Raw genomic sequence first — 17,821 nt, 5'->3', positions numbered from 1 at the left:
CCTGGCCTGACCCAATACATTTACATTTAAGTCATTTAGCAGACGCTCTTATCCAGAGCGACTTACAAATTGGTGCGTTCACCTTAAGACATCCAGTGGAACAGACACTTTACAATAGTGCATCTAAATCTTTTAAGGGGTGGGGGGGTGACAAGGATTACTTTATCCTATCCTAGGTATTCCTGAAAGAGATGGGGTTTCAGGTGTCTCCGGAAGGTGGTGATTGACTCCGCTGTCCTGGCGTCGTGAGGGAGTTTGTTCCACCATTGGGGGGCCAGAGCAGCGAACAGTTTTAACTGGGCTGCGCGGGAACTGTACTTCCTCAGTGGTAGGGAGGCGAGCAGGCCAGAGGTGGATGAACGCAGTGCCCTTGTTTGGGTGTAGGGCCTGATCAGAGCCTGGAGGTACTGAGGTGCCGTTCCCCTCACAGCTCCGTAGGCAAGCACCATGGTCTTGTAGCGGATGCGAACTTCAACTGGAAGCCAGTGGAGAGAGCGGAGGAGCGGGGTGACGTGAGAGAACTTGGGAAGGTTGAACACCAGACGGGCTGCGGCGTTCTGGATGAGTTGTAGGGGTTTAATGGCACAGGCAGGGAGCCCAGCCAACAGCGAGTTGCAGTAATCCAGACGGGAGATGACAAGTGCCTGGATTAGGACCTGCGCTGCTTCCTGTGTGAGGCAGGGTCGTACTCTGCGGATGTTGTAGAGCATGAACCTACAAGAACGGGCCACCGCCTTGATGTTAGTTGAGAACGACAGGGTGTTGTCCAGGATCACGCCAAGGTTCTTAGCGCTCTGGGAGGAGGACACAATGGAGTTGTCAACCGTGATGGCGAGATCATGGAATGGGCAGTCCTTCCCCGGGAGGAAGAGCAGCTCCGTCTTGCCGAGGTTCAGCTTGAGGTGGTGATCCGTCATCCACACTGATATGTCTGCCAGACATGCAGAGATGCGATTCGCCACCTGGTCATCAGAAGGGGGAAAGGAGAAGATTAATTGTGTGTCGTCTGCATAGCAATGATAGGAGAGACCATGTGAGGTTATGACAGAGCCAAGTGACTTGGTGTATAGCGAGAATAGGAGAGGGCCTAGAACAGAGCCCTGGGGGACGCCAGTGGTGAGAGCGCGTGGTGAGGAGACAGATTCTCGCCACGCCACCTGGTAGGAGCGACCTGTCAGGTAGGACGCAATCCAAGCGTGGGCCGCGCCGGAGATGCCCAACTCGGAGAGGGTGGAGAGGAGGATCTGATGGTTCACAGTATCGAAGGCAGCCGATAGGTCTAGAAGGATGAGAGCAGGGGAGAGAGAGTTAGCTTTAGCAGTGCGGAGGGCCTCCGTGATACAGAGAAGAGCAGTCTCAGTTGAATGACTAGTCTTGAAACCTGACTGATTTGGATCAAGAAGGTCATTCTGAGAGAGATAGCGGGAGAGCTGGCCAAGGACGGCACGTTCAAGAGTTTTGGAGAGAAAAGAAAGAAGGGATACTGGTCTGTAGTTGTTGACATCGGAGGGATCGAGTGTAGGTTCTTTCAATACATGAAGAAAAACACAAAATACATAGACCAGGGCGTGACATGTACTGCAAATTAAGAAATCTTGTGACTAAACTAAATAAAAATACAAATAAACTATACTATGAAACAAAGATAAATTATATAAAGAATGATGCTTTGGGGCAGCTTAAATGAAATTTTGGGGAAAAAAGCCAACTCGGCTCCTTCATTCATTGAATCAGATTTCATTAATTGAATCAGAACATGCATCACAAAGCCCACTGATATTGCCTACTACTTTAATGACTTTTTCATTGGCAAGATAAAAAAACTTTGGGATAACATGCCAGCAACAAACGCTGATACTGCACATCCAAGTATACCGGACCAAATTATGAAAGACAAGTGCTGTACTTATGAATTCTGTAAAGTCAGTGTGGAAGAGGTGAATTTTATTTATTTTTTGTCCATCAACAATGACAACTATCTAGATGGAAAATTACTGAGGATAATAGCAGATGTTATTGCCACTCCTATTTACCACATCTTCAATTTAACCCTACTAGAATGTGTGTGCCCTCAAGCCTGGATGGAAGCTAAAGCCATTCCGCTACCCAAGAATAGTAAAGCCCCCTTTACTGGCTCAAATAGCCGACCAATCAGCCTGTTACCAACCCCTAGTAAACTTCTGGAAATAATTGTTGACCAGATACAATGCTATTTCACAGTAAACAAATTGACAACAGAATTTCAGGTTATAGGGAAGGACACTCAACAAGCACAGCACTTACACACATGACTAATGATTGGCTGAGAGAAATTGATGATAAAAATTATTGTGGGGGTTGTCTTGTTAGACTTCAGTGCAGCTTTTGACATTATCGATCATAGTCTGCTGCTGGAAAAACGTATGTGTTATGGCTTTACACCCCCTGCTTTAATATGGATAAAGAGTTTACTTGTCTAACAGAACACAGAGGGTGTTCTTTAATGGAAGCCTCTCAAATATAATCCAGTTAGAATCAGCAATTCCCCAGGGTAGCTGTTTAGGCACCTTGCTTTTTTCAATTATTACTAACGACATGCATTGTATTTGGAACAAAACACTCACTAAACCCTAAACCTCAACTAAATATTGTAATAAATAATGTGGAAATTGAGCAAGTTGAGATGACTAAACTGTTTGGAGCAACCCTAGATTGGAAACTGCCATGGTCAAAACATATTGATGCAGTAGTAGCTAAGATGGAGAGAAGTCTGTCTATAATAAAGTGATGGTCTGCCTTCTTAACAACACTATCAACAAGGCAGGTCCTAAGGGCCCTAGTTTTGTCGCACCTTGACTATGGTTCAGTTGTGTGGTCAGGTGCCACAAAAAAAGGACTTGCGAAATTGGCTCAGAACAGGGCAGCACAGCTAGCTAGCCATTGGATGTACACCGAGAGCTAATATTAATAATATGCATGTCAATCTCTCCTAGCTGAAAATGGAGGAGAGATTGACTTCATCACTACTTTTATTTATGAGAGGTATTGACATGTTGAATGCACCTAGCTGTCTGTCTAAACTACTGACACACAGCTCAGACACCCATGCATACCCCACAAGACATGCCACAAGAGGTCTCTTCACAGTCCCCAAATCCAGAACAGACTATAGGAGGCACACAGTACTACATAGAGCCATGACTGTATGGAACTCTATTCCACATCAAGTAACTGACTCAAGCAGTAAAATTAGATTAAAAAACAGATGAAAAACACCTTATGGAACAGCGGGGACTGTGAAGCCACACAAACATTGGCACAGACGCATGCATACACACACACACACACACACACGATAACATTTGCACTATACATACACATGGATTTAGTGCTGTAGATATGTGGTAATGGTGGAGTAGGGGCCTGAAGGCACAAAGTGTGATGTGAAATCTGTGAATGTATGTAATGTTTTTAAAATTGTATAAACTGCCTTATTTTGCTTTGGCAGCAGCTAATGATGATCCATAATAAATACAAATACAAACGTTAAGGACTACCAAATAGTCACATGAGTTGACGCTGGAGAGACGAAGCAGGTACGGGGAGTCAAACATTAAATATAGAACGGTCATGGAACGAGACAGGAACAGCGTCAGCAAACAAGAAAACAAAGACAAAACACAATCAATGCAACAGTGGGGAACAGCTGGGGAACTGACAAATATAGGGGAGGAAATAAACAGGTGATAAGTGAGTCCAGGTGAGTCCAATAACGCTGATGTGTGTGACGAGGGAAGGTAGGTGTGCGTAATGGATGGAAGGAGTGCATGATGCAGGGCAGCCTGGCGCCCTCAAGCGGTAGAAGGGGAGCGGGAGAAGACATGACACTAAACAACCATTGATTTAGAACCACGGAGAGTTACCGCAAGTCAAAAAGAAAACAGGAGCTGTCTCCACTATTCCAGCACCATTTCAACTTCAACATTTCAATATCATCGAATCACCTATGCTTAGTTAAGTACTGTGACAAATAAAAGATACCAAAAATAATTTATTCCCATCAGCTAAATAGGATTTGGCTGTCCATGGTACTGATAGTGTGTGTGTGTGTGTGCAACATTGAGCCAGCTAGTTAACATTAGCCTTCTACATCTAGCTACATGTTGAACTTCCATCCTCTCAGACCAGGGGCACAATGTATTAATTTATGGTTGGATCAGAATCGCTGTTATAATCATTGGCCAATATTGAGAATTAAGTAAAACCACAAGTCCAAATCCCTATCTCCATCCATGGCTACTTTAGGAAAGGGACAATCTTAGCTAGCTAGTTAGCCACTGGAGGACAACAACACATTGAGATGCAGCAATTCAAGTTTTTTTCTGTCAATGACGTTATGCTTTTGATGTGATGTGATTGGTGTGAAACCAAATCCAAACTGGCTTCCCTTGACACTATCTTTTGGTGCGCAAGGACCATTCACGGTTGAGCTTACTCAGTTTAGTTCAACGCTGATTGGCTATTATTTTATATATTGTTTTATCAAGGGAGGCCAAATGCTCGCTGGCTTTCCTTGCCTTCAATGCTAAGGGCAGAAACAATGTCATACTTTTTTGGGACCAGACAGCATCAGATAGATGGGCTACACATACAGAGACAGAGGGGCGCTGTTTCGCTCGCTCAGATTATTTCTCCGGTGTGATTTCTGCCTCTTGCAAATTTAAGGAAAATTATGACTTACATAGAGACGAAAGATACATTATTTTTTCTTTTTTTCTTGGTACGTTTTTTGGCATCCATGAGTACGCGCCACTGATGGGAGCTATTTTGAGTTGAGTTGTGAAGCATTCCTGACCCTACTGTACCCTGATAATCAAGTACAGTCGGGTGGTCACAGATGGTTGGTGACCCAGGCCGCTGTGCTGTTGTCTTGTTCCAGACTCGTTACTAGGCGTCAGTTGATGAGAAGATTCCTGAATGGGAGCGCTTCCCCCTGGGTAAAGGCCTACATCCTAGCAGTGACCATAGCAGAACACCTAAACAACAGAAACAGAAAACCACACCCAGAGACCATTCCCCCACACAAGATAGGGCTCTGCCTACTTGTCCTGTACTGAAACGTGTCAAATGACCCGAAGTGGATCATGTAGAACATTGCTTTGGCTTTTATCTTCATCTTATGTGATCAACAAGGAGCAAATGAGAAACTAAAATAATTTGACAGTGACACTGTAGATTATAAGGTTATTGTGAGAGCCTGAGGTAAATGTTTTTTTTTTTTTTTAACGACATTTGCCCATGTAGTGTCATATGGGATGTTTTCCTATGAGAATAACCGTATTCTTAGCAATGACAGTGTCGAGTAGGCATCATGCTGTTTTCCATATGTTTACACTACGGCAACTTTTTATGCTCAGCCATTTTTACGGCTCAGGATGAAGCTCAGATTTTGGACAACATCCAGGAGTTTTATTCTTTCCTATTACCTCTGTCTACATAATTACTGCTCTATATTGCAATGTTTTACAAGTAATGCTCGCACGTTTAGTGTGATGATATTGTATGTTGCACTTTATGGTAATCTAATTTTATCAGCATTTTATCTGAAACAAAGAATGTGGTGTTTTTAATTCATGGCTCATATCTGTCCACTAGGGGGAAGTAGAACCATAGATTTGGATAACAAAGGCAAACTCTCCTTCAGTTAGTTAACCTCGAGTCATTCATCATCTGTCACAAAATAACTCAAATGTATTTGCATGTATTACCCATGTTCTTTTCCAATGTATATAGTAATGCACAATTAAAAATGAAATATATATTTTATTATTATTACAATCAATACTAATATGAATATTATGGTAAACCCCAAATCATTCATACATGAATTACTGTTCCCCTTCTTGTTTAAGTTCAAGCAATGTACATATTTGTACCCCAAAAAAAAACAGTTTTTATTGTTCACCTGGTTCTTCATCCATGTATGCCATTCAATGCAAAGTAAAAAATGTACGAAGAAATCATTATTTCATTTTACTCATTTTAGTTTAGTTTATTAGTCCAGTAAAAATCAGGAGCTGATGCACACCCCAAAATGTTTGTAGAGGTGCTGACTAAGAATCAACTGCACAAAAGCAAAAAAGAAAGTTGCACAATATGCTCCCAATGATGTAATATGTTTATCCATTAAATTGTTGGGAGCTTATCGAGTTTAGCTTATTAGCTCCTAATCATTATTTTTAGCACTTCATCACACAGTATATGCTGTGTATTAGGGGGTTAAATATATTAGCCTGAGCCATTGAGCTAGGTTCTCTGGAATGTCTAAATCATTATATAGTAATTGAAGAGTCCTCTTTACATCTGAGCTACAATGTGATTGTGCCGTCTTTATTACACAAAGCCTCCAGAAGGACCTTCTGTGTCTGCAATAATTGCTTTTTTATTGTCCCTTTATTCAATGCTAGTCTGAGGTCAGCCAGTTACCATATGTTCATAATACTCCATAGAAATGTATGTAAAATGACCCTTTCATTTCTGCAGGGCCATTAGGCTTGCGTAAACTCTGATGTGTGTGTGTGTGTGTGTGGGGGGGGGGCTGGCTATGTTTGCTAGGTAATTAGTATCATTTTGATAAGAAAGCTTTATTGCTAGTACAGTGGGAATATTTGTGATACATTTTGTTATTTTACTATTATACAGTAGCCCATATTCAGTGTGACAAATGGTCCCATTTTTGGGGTTACAAATTGGTCATAACATGTTTTAGATTTTTTTCTCCCACCAACGTAATTGAGGCTTCTGTTGAGATATTTGCAGCTAAGACACGGGCCGACGTGACAGTGCTAAAGAGCTGCCGTGTGGATAATGAGAAGGTACACGGGACATAATGTGAGCTCTGATGAAGGCTGAAGTCTCGCCGTTAAACGGGACGCAAAGACGCAGTGAGCCATTCCACCTGCTTTCTCACTTTCAAAGCACCACACACCACCCCTCTGCCCTCCCTCCTCTGTCTCCCTTCATTCGGCTTTCTCTCCCTCTTCCCCTTTCTGTGGCAGAGATGGCATCCCTGATCCAGCCTAATTGCGATGATCAAACCTACGCTGCGTTGACGCAGAGTGGCGGCTTGACAAACGTAATCATCCGGGTGGCTGTGGTTGAAGTGGCCATGGTTGGCAGCTGCCCTGCCTCCTCAGCTGGGACTTGCTCCTGCCCCCGAGGTCAGGCAGGCACCAGTCGCCATGGACGGGGGCTGATGGGGGGTGGTGGTGGTGATAGTGTTCGTTGGAGGGGTGGGTGTGGGTGAATGTTTGGGGGGGGGGGGCAACGAGAGTGGGGGGGAACTGGCAGAGAATTATCTAAAAGTGTTTTGAAGAGCACGATCTGGAGCCCTTCCAATTGACTAGCTTTGCATTATGTATTCTAATGGTTAAGGCCCTGAGGTGGATTAGCTACGGACACCAAAATCCTGTCACGCCCCCGGTTGGAGGACCAAGCCTCTGTTGCCAGGCCCTGCCAACCTCAGCCCTGACAACCCTCCCTGGGTCCCCCGACCCCTATTACCCCACAGACACCTGGGTTAAAGCCAGCCTCTCCTCTCAAGTTCAGCAGCAGGATTAGCAGCTGACAGAGGAGGAGGTGACCCCCTCCATCTCTTAGCATATGCATTTGAAACCGTATGATTACATGATTTGGGGCGTCTATTGAGAGCATGCTGAGAGGCTCCTGAGTAAATTAAAAGCAAAAAAGCACAATAGCTGGGTAGCTGTCGACTTCAATTGATTGGATAATGGATAATTGTATGTTGTATTTTATTGAATAATGTGCTGCAAGTATAGTGAGTGCTGCACAAAAAACTAAGATTTTGGCATCATTTTGTTTTTAAATTGTTGTTTTTCTATCATTTTAGAACAGTTAATTCTAATGTGATTAATGTGACTATTGGGACAGTTTTTGAAAACAACCCAATGTTAAAATGCTGTTTCTTGACATAACAGGGGGCTCCATACTGTACAATGTACTCCAATTTGATTCCTTATCACTCCTTTGATCATGTCAACTCTGGTTAAGTGCATGCCCTGCCAGGCCTGTGCCTAGTGTATCGGCTAAGAGAGGAGTTGACTGTGTTGTTCATGTTGTGGTGGATTAAAGACAAGTCTACATGTGGCCCACTAAAAGGAAGTAGCACTGGCCTTAAGGGAGCCCCACAGTGTTCAGTATTGACTGGCCAAGCGTAAGTATAGTGTTTCCTCCTAAATGGACCTGAGTTCTTTTTTTGTGTCAACATAATCATATACCTCCCTGTACTTCATTGGCTCTCTGTACTCCTTACAAATAAAGCTTTTGACACATACTTTTGCAATTGTAGAGCACTTAAACACAATTAGCTTTCGTTTACGGGAGCTTGCCTGGAAATGTTTTCCAAGCTTGACGCTATTATTCTGAGACACTCCTGCAGTGTATTTGTCCTTTTCAAAGTATACTTAATTTAGTCAAATATTGATTGTGCTTCATTTGTGTCCATCTCTTTTTCCACAAGCCTACAGATGTGGTAAGTGAAGTTATAACTTATAGTTTTATTTGAGTGTGTACGACTGCAAGGATATGTTTATGTCAGTGTGTGAGAGTGAATTTTGTTGCCATGTTGTTTTTCCTTTTCAACATTGATACAGCAGAGGAAAGAAGGCATTCAATGTAAGTCCTGAACTACAGATTACTGTATATTGGATGGACATACAGGATATATTTATTTTTATCACATATGTATTTGAACAGTTCTACCTATTAAAAAATGATTGCTTAGATCCATCTCCATTATGTTATGGAAGTCACAAAAGAAAGTTCATTTGTTTATCGGTGTTCAGTCCTTCCATCCTACCAACTAGTGAGAATGCTCATCTTAATGTGACACAACTTGTAGCATCTCATTATAAGGGGCCTTATTTGTGGGAAAGGCTGCTGTGCATGGCTCTGGAGAAGTACATCATTAGCACTCGTGGGTAAGCACAGCAGTAGTGGACATTTCCCAGCAAGGCCAACCCAGGTCAAAGAGATTAGCACCGGACATCCCAGAATTAGTGATCCTAACCAACAATGAGAGCTCCTGATTTAATTCCACAAGAATAGAGCTCAGTCTCAGCAGGGTGCGATGGAAAACACTACTCATTTATTATTCATATATTTATGTATTTATAGCAATGTGTTAATATTCAGTGGTATGTTTGCCTATTCATTTGGTATTGTTTATCTATTTAAATGTTTTTAACAGTGACCGACATTAGCATTCACTCATGACTCCTCATGGAAACTAATCTCATTGCTGTCAATGCATGTCAGAGCGGTGAGAGGCTGAGGCTGGAAATGTGGAGCAGATTGTTTGGGGGTCAGGGTTCTCTCATTTTCCTCCCAGAGATGGAGGTGAAGTGAGTGGGCAAGAGGACAGAGGGTCCCCTTCAGCTCCTTGGCCCTGGGCTCTGAGGGAGGGCGGGCGGGTGGGTGGACTGGTCCTGGGTGGAGGTCACTCTCTGGAGACTGACAGACAGTGATGTGATTCCAGCGGGGCAGAGCCCGCACTTGGCTCCCACGAGCCCAGCACCCACAGACCTCTAAGCTACAAAGCACCTTCTCCCACTCATGCCCTTGATGAGCCAAGACGTATCCAAGGAAGGGGTGTGTGTGTGTGTGTGTGTGTCGGTCATGTCCGTATTGATATCACATCATTGAGTAACATGTGTATAGAGGGATTTTAATTAGATTTAGTGGGAAAAATGCATGTTGACTAGTTTTGGTTTAGTTTTAATTAATTTATAACATGATTGCAGTGTATGCATGTACACTCGAATTTGCTAGTGTAATAGGCTTACAACTTTATTTATTTGATTTTCACAATAACAATTCCTATAATATTAAATTACTTTCCTGGTGTCATATGTAAGCTTATGTTTCAAGCCTATCAAGCCTGCATATTTTGTGCAGCTAGAACAACATTATTCCTGACTGTCCTTTTGAACATTATTTAGAAGTGTCCAGAACATCATGTAGTTGGCTGGCGGAGTCCATCTTTCCAATACCATTCTCCAGGAACAGGTCCAAGGACTTTGTCTGATGCTCATTAACTTCCCCCTTGGCATTTTAGAATGCGTCTTGTGAGCTCTTTGTGACAAGAGCCAATGCTTCATATAACGAGGGGCGCAACCAGCCCGCACGCTCCTTCAGCAGCGAAATAAATTGCTTTCCAAAATGATGGCAAGGGACGGTTTAATTAGAATTTCATTTGGGCTAAATGGGGAAAACTGGTGTAGTTAACATTTGGTGGACTTAATTGGTCCTTTTCTCTCCTCTTAGCCCTTAAAAAACGCTGGAGCTACTTCCGTTAATCTTCAATTTGCAATCAATTGAATTGGCCAAACAAAAGTCTGGCTCTTCTTTTCTTCCTGTCTCGGGCGAGCCTTTTGTGGCTTGTAAATGCCTCAATTTTGGGTGATCCTGGTCGTGTAGATGTACTCGATTGTTGACAGTTGATTAATGCGCTCTTGTGTCGGTAATCTCTCGTGCTGCGTTACATGTGCACACGGTAATGAGCTCCGTTGTCAATTAACATGTTTCTAGAACCGAAGCTGGTTGCTCAGATGTTTGAGAGGAAAGTGCAGAGAAAAGGGCAACCCGGCTGCCTTTGGGTTGTTTATACTCTCCAGCACTATTTTCTCCGGCTTTTGACAAGACCGACACTCTTGCGCATAGCCCTGACGCTTTTCTCGACACAAACATTTCTTTTCAGAAACTCGCCCATGCATATTTTCCCAGCTATAGACTATTCCTAACAAAGATGGATGAATGGAGACTGAAATTCAATGTGGCTGAGTTGTAAAAATATATATAAAAAAATAGCCTACAAAACACAAATCAAAGATGGTTTTCTCAGTGACTTGTAAAAACAAGTTTAATTGGCAACACTTGACATACTGGGTTAACTGTTGATTATTCGGCCTGTCAAACTGAACCCAATAAGGTTGTAGGTGTGGAGTGTGTGGACATGTTCCAGAATGTCCGTGCAGGAGGGGGATGACAACTTGATAGCGTTGCCTAATTATTGTTTAATTGGGCATAACTGACCTCGTGATATCCTAGCTGGTAAATTTGTGTTGGAATTTGATTATTAACTTTTCTGAACAGGCCAACCACCTATCCGCAACTAAATTGACTGTAGTCAAATAAAGTTTATTATTTGAGAGTGCTCTGGAATGTTTGTAGAAATATGGCCTAGGCATACGTACAAATAAAACAATTAGGGAAAATAACTAAAGTTGTTAGGCCTATACATTTGAGAAAGTTGTTATTATTTTCATTGCACAATTAAACCCTTTTAAAAACATTTATGATGCAATAAGACGTGGCTTTCTTGAATTTACATTGAAAACTCCATAGCCTAACCTGGAATTACACAAAATGTCTGGAAATTACGCAGGCCTGTTCAAATTATGTTCAACGCCAACAATTAAGGGTGTGAAATATCAAACAGATATGCCAATCAATCAATTAAATGTATTAATAAAGACCTTTTTACATCAGCAGATATCACAATGTGACTATACAGAAACCCAGCCTAAAACCCCAATGACCAAGCAATGCAGATGTAGATGCACCGTGGCTAGGAAAAACTCCCTGGAAAGGAAGGAATTTAGGAAGAAACCTATAGAGGAACCAGGCTCTGAGGGGTATCCAGTCTTCTTCTGGCTGTGCTTGTTGGACATTATACGAGTGAGTACATGACCATTAAGGCCACACCGTTCTTCAAGAGTTTCAAACGTTTACAGGTGGTTATAGAGGGTGCAACAAGTCAGCACCTCAGGAGTACAATGTCAGTTGTCTTTTCATAGCTGATCATTCAGAGTTCGAGACAGTAGAGAGAGGAGGGGGGGGTCAGGGTTCCATAGCCGCAGGCAGAGCATATAGAGTTTACATATTGAAGAATGTGAACCATTAGGCTATATAAATGTCTTAGTCGATAAGATGTGACAAAACATGTGCATTTAACTTAAAATATCGGGTTGACAATATAAAAATAATGGTTTTGGAAAAAACACACTAGTTGTTATATTCTGGTCTTTGGAGCAGCTTGCGTGTGAATTACCGGGAACAGAAGGGACCAGAGGTGAACAAGCCATTCAACTGGTAATATTAGCCTTCTAACCGGTCCCTGGGCATGGCGCGTAATTACTAAACGTTCTAATTGGGAGCCCGTGATTTGGGAGCACGCGTCCATCTCTCATCAGAATTTGTGTAGCGCGCAAGGGTAATATTGTTCCAGGAGCCGTGTGCAGAATACCTAATCCTTTATTAATGTTGGGCAGATGAGGACAGGGGTGGGTGATGTGGCCAAGTGCTTTATTATTCATATTCTGATGAACACGTCTTGCTCCGAAGCCTCCCCTCGAGGGCGTTTAGATGATTAATGTAATTCGCTTTCAAGAGTCCATGTTATATCTAATAATTTGTGCCATTACACGGAAGTCAAGTGTAGCACCACCAGAGTCTTGCCTCTTGTCTGACAAAAAAAAATGTTTACACTGAACTCATTCACGTTACAGAATCAATGTATTCTTACCAGTAGGCTAAGACTAGTCTACTTAATGGTGCTAGTAAAACAGTTGCGTGCAAAGCTTTTCTGTGTAGAAAGCAAACATCTGGATATTTGATGAAATGGCTTATATCAGATGTATCACTGTCTTCGCAATGTATTGGTTGGCAATGCAGCTTGATATGGAAGACGTCTGAAATGTTGGCCTATTGCAATATAATAGAAGGCAAGGGTTATCAAATGTCAATACAATTCATATATGTTATAGCCCTTTCCAAATAATTCACTGCCCTAGGGGCCGAAGCCTAACTCACTCCTGGGGCGGCAGGGTAGCCTAGTGGTTAGAGCGTTGGACTAGTAACCGGAAGGTTGCAAGTTCAAACCCCCGAGCTGACAAAGTACAAATCTGTCGTTGAATCTGCTCCTGAACAGACAGTTAACCCACTGTTCCTAGGCCGTCATTGAAAATAAGAATTTGTTCTTAAGACAATATATACATTATGAAACGCAAACGTTCTCCAAAACATTTGATTTCGGGATACAATTGTAATAAATGGCAACAGTTGAGATTCCATGTTACATTTACATTGCAATTTATAAAAATGCGCCCACGGTAAAACACTTTTAAATATTTTATTTTCCTTTTATTTACAATTCGATTTTCACACGTTATGCAATGGGGAAATAAAAACGATGTACTCCTGGGTTGAGCAAAGAGTCCTGATTTCAATCATAAATGTTTAGAACATGAATCCATTCAGGGTCAGATTTTTTGCAGTGCAACAGTACAAAATTCACATCCTTATTATTATACTTTTTAAATCGAATAATAAAAAACCTCAAACACAAAATGGTCTTTAATCAGTCTAGTGTCTCAATGTTTTTTTATGCTTTATAGTTTTCCACCTTTTAACAATTTTTGATAAATGAAAACTGTAGAGAGAAAAAAATCATAGAAATGTGTACTGGTGCAGTCATAATAAACTGTCTATTGAAGTGTTGAAGGAGACTTTCCAAATCCAATGAAAAACTCAGCTTTCGGGTCCCCTGGAAGAATCGGTCGCTGCAGATATAGGCCTACATGAATTATTGTCATGTAACTTCCGTATGTGTTTTTTCAGGTCAAAGTTTCTGCAGAAGCCTTTCCCACAGGTCCCGCACGTGAAGGGCTTTTTGTCGTTGTGCGTGTGCATGTGGAAGGTTAGGTTGTAGACCTGATGGAAGGCCTTGTTACAGATGGAACACTTGTACTGTTTCTCTCCGCTGTGCGTCAGCTTGTGGTTCTTGTAATTTCCTGAAATTGAAAAATTCAATGACTAAAAATGAACATCGCGAATAAAATGAACAGCATACACAAAAGGGAAAACATTGAGTTCCTTTTTTTCTCCTCGAGGTCAATAGTTCATCATTAAGTTACTCTCCACAAAGACGCTCCATTCTGCAGCCTTCATTAATCAGCGCTTTGTAAGTCGAAGTCAAGAAGTTGTCAAACTTTGTCAAAATCAAACGCAACAACAACTGAAACCTGTCGGATTATAAACCTGGGAAAGGTCTGTCTCTTGACCCATGGCGAATGTAAGCGCATTGTAGGGAAGAGTTAGTTAGTGTAAAGTGACATGTCCTATTTAGATTGATGCTTCAAGATCATCAGAGGGCTGCATTGGGAATCCATTTTTACCAATAGGCTTCTAAATAATAATTGTGTACCTTTGCCCATTACTTTTGGACCTAATCTTATATCATTGGGTTATAACTGCGATATAAAAAATCACAACCATCATTGCTATTGTCATACAATTACTTACTGTATGCTATTTAATGAATATGTTTCTTGGATATTAATTTAATTCATAATACAGTCTGAAAATCATATGATCGGGAAATTGTTAATATTATGTTCTGGTGTTATATTATTCTCAAAACATAGCCATGTCAGTCAGTCCCCCCCCCCCATTATGCGTGTTTGTGTAAATATAAGCGTAAGCGGGCATATGATTTATATTTTGAAAAGGGTTTTAATAGTGAATAATGACCTTTCTGATGAAATCCTTTCCCACAGAATTCGCAGACGAATGGTTTGTACCCGGCATGGATCCGTATGTGAGTGTTCAGCGTCGAACTCCTGTTGAACGCCTTCCCACACTGGTTGCATTTATGAGGCTTTTCCTGGAAAATAATTAAGAAAAATCCTTATTAGGCTACTTTTTGTAAGCAATCACGATGGAGTTTATAACACAGTCATATATAATTAATAGAGTTATAAACGAGTGAAATATGATATGTCTCACCTGTGTGTGGATAATTTTGTGTCTGCACAATGTACTGGCCTGACGGAATCCTTTCCCGCAAACTTTACACACGAACGGCCTCGCGCCTGTGTGCACTGGCATGTGTCGTGTCAAATTATAATGAGCATTGAACACCTGCAGAAGAAAATAAACAATCTCGTTTTTACTTTTCTTGTTTTCATTTGTGAGGTGTTTTGATTATGTGAAATTAACAATTAAGCTTCAATTTAATGTCAAAATAAATAGGGAACATCTATTCTTGCACACATCTGTGTTGTCTGTTCACACTGCTTTGCTTTATCTTGACCAGGTCGCAGTTGCAAATGAGAACTTGTTCTCAACTAGCCTACCTGGTTAAATAAAGGTGAAATAAATAAATACATACAAATCTAAAATAAGTTAAATAATGAGTAATTGTCTAGGCCTATATGTTTTTGTTTAGAGGAAATGTAAGTGATTTGTAAATCAAATAATAAACTAACTAAACGAAAAATAACAATTGCATCATTATTTTTTTTGTTTACCATTATTTTCACTGAATGAAATAATTTACCTTTCCACACACTTCGCAGGTGAAGTTTTTGGGTTTTCCGTCCATTGAGCTGTTGTTGAGCTTGCTGTGCGCTTTCACTCCATTTTTCTCCGAGCTCTGGTTATGGTTCTCTTTCACTATCTGGTCGAGCTGACCAGGAAGATGCTCCTTGTGTGGGTACTGAGGTGTCGGAAACTTCTCGGCGGAAGCGCTGGCGAGTTTGGCGTTCTCCAGCAACAGCAGTTTCTGGTGCGCACTGAGAGAAGCCTGGGCTTGAGAGTTGGCCAGGGCCGAGGAAAACAAGTGTCCGGTTAGCAGCTCAGACTGGTGATAAGCAGAGTCCAGGTAGTTGAAATAGTAAAAAGAGCCGTTGGTGGGCATCGCCACCGCCTGATGGATGACCTGGGGTTTAATCACCCTGCTCCCCGGTAATAAAGACTGCTTCAACCCCGAGTCCGTTTTGTAACACATACCGCAGTTGGCTTTGCACATCGCTGCAGAAGTGCATAATGTTCCTCTGAAATTAGCTTTCCAAAATTCGGAGTAGTTCATCAGCGCCTTGGCTTGTAAGTCATAGCTAAAAGGTTGCAGGGGGATCATGCACGGTATAGGTGAGCAGAGCCCGAGCATCTTCTTTCCCCCCGAAGACTCCACTGCTCGCCGCTCATCCACATTGCCTTTCGGTTCTGAGGTCTTGGACATGATCCGGTCAATCGAGAAGGCCAGCGGCTTTGGAGCGGCAGACGCTCCACTTCTACCGCTGTCGTGTCGTGGGCAAGACATCACGGTTCCAAATGGGAGATAACTTGCCATGTTGTGTACCGAACTTGTTGTGAGGAGCAGCCGACCAGCCGCCCTGTCCTCGCCTCCTGAATTCCAGAAAAGACCGGACACACATCAGTTTAATAAGCACCTTGGTATTACAATGTCACTCATTTGCATTCAAATGGCCATCCCTGGAACAATAGCGTCCAGGGGTACCAGATTAATGCTCATTAACTAGTACACACAAAATTAACAGGACATTACAGAGCTCGTTAGGGAAAAGAAAAAGACAAAAAACAGTGCGTTCATTCCTATTCAGCACCTCTGAGAATCTGATAGTCAATGTTGAAGTTTACCTTTTAGTAAAGCGACGGCAGATGTAGCCTATTCGGAGATAGCAGCGTGACTGCTCTGTCACATCTTGGAAGCGGACTTCCTCATCAGCGCGAGATCACTGTCTTTTGCATTTAGCTGACGTCACATGAACTAGCTCGTATTAGGGTGACAAGGAAACGCCATCACCAGGCCTGTCCCTTCTCCCGCCGCCCACTTACACACTGCCATGGGGTGGTACATGCATGACATTTATTACAGATGATTATGTATGTCTTCATCCTCCACCTCCACCAGCCATTCTCTAATCGAATAACTATGATGTATTCCTTTCTGGAAAATAAAAAAAAGATGAGCTCCATTTGATAATAATAATTTTAACAATGTGTTAGTTGTTATTTGTTGGCTACACATTATTATTATTATTATTGATGGTATTATTATTATTATTATTATTATTATTGATGGTATTATTATTATTATTATTATTTGTTTGTAGTTCTTATTGTTGTTGTTATTGCGTAACAACACTCAATTAGGCCTACTGTTTTTAGGAAATAGGCTACTAATCCAATTGTATTCGATTTATCTCAGGCTACCATGTTTTGAATGGGAATAACTGCAACTAGTAGGCTACACAGTGAATTAGATCGTACAACTAATTTCCAGATGTTATGCTTCTGACTATGTTAAATTTCACAATTTAAGAGGACTATTATTCAGACTGAGAGGTTGTTTAACTTGATTAACAATTTGGGTCCTCCGGTTTGACCAGTCTCAATTTTCATTGCGAGTTGCTAATCCTTGGAGATGGAATAGCTTTTTTCATGCTGGTTTATAGGCTACTTACTATTTGTATAATTGAGAAGGTCCAATTTTCACCTGTTTAAGGAGCAGATTGCAAGAGCAGAACCTCCCTCCGATCCTATTAAACGTTTTTCCTCCTTCACTTATTCAGAAGAACCAATTTTCCAGAGCGATTCAGAGCTCAGCTCCGAAAAAAACAGCTCTTTCACTTTTAGCTACTAAAGCACTGCGTGGAACCTGGTTTTGTGTTTTTCTGAAATAAAGGGAAGGATTAAAGCGGGAAGAAAGGATTTAGCCTGGCCAGAGGTAGACCGAAAAATGAAAAGAGCTCTTTTTAAACCAGCACAAAAAGTTTGCTGGAATCCGGAGTTTTATGTGCTTGCTACAATGACCAGTCACCCTCGAGTCATTGTTCATAAGGACCAGCTTGAATTCATTTGTTTGCAGACGATTTCACCTGAGACTCACAACAAATTATTACAAAAAGAGATTCCAAAAGAACTTTGCAAGTTCACACACACAAGAACTGCGTTTCTTTAT

The 17,821-nt window shown here is 41.7% G+C and overlaps 1 protein-coding gene across 1 annotated transcript; it reads right to left on the bottom strand.

The window, feature by feature from the left end:
* Positions 1 to 13,181: 13,181 nt before the first annotated feature.
* On the bottom strand, positions 13,182 to 16,580 carry LOC115145728 (fez family zinc finger protein 2-like). Its single transcript, XM_029687239.2, has 5 exons — positions 16,498 to 16,580; positions 15,398 to 16,245; positions 14,845 to 14,979; positions 14,590 to 14,722; positions 13,182 to 13,850 (listed from the first exon to the last, which is right to left on the bottom strand). The coding sequence occupies exons 2-5, from the start codon at positions 16,187 to 16,189 to the stop codon at positions 13,588 to 13,590; spliced, it is 1,323 nt and encodes a 440-aa protein (XP_029543099.1). The 5' UTR covers positions 16,190 to 16,245; positions 16,498 to 16,580; the 3' UTR covers positions 13,182 to 13,587.
* Between the last annotated feature and the right edge of the window lie 1,241 nt (positions 16,581 to 17,821).

The sequence above is a fragment of the Oncorhynchus nerka genome, linkage group LG2, assembly GCF_034236695.1.
Source record: "Oncorhynchus nerka isolate Pitt River linkage group LG2, Oner_Uvic_2.0, whole genome shotgun sequence".
NCBI classification, from domain to species: domain Eukaryota; kingdom Metazoa; phylum Chordata; class Actinopteri; order Salmoniformes; family Salmonidae; genus Oncorhynchus; species Oncorhynchus nerka.
The sequence above is the reverse complement of the archived record's forward strand: the minus strand, read 5'-3'. Positions and strand labels throughout refer to the sequence as shown.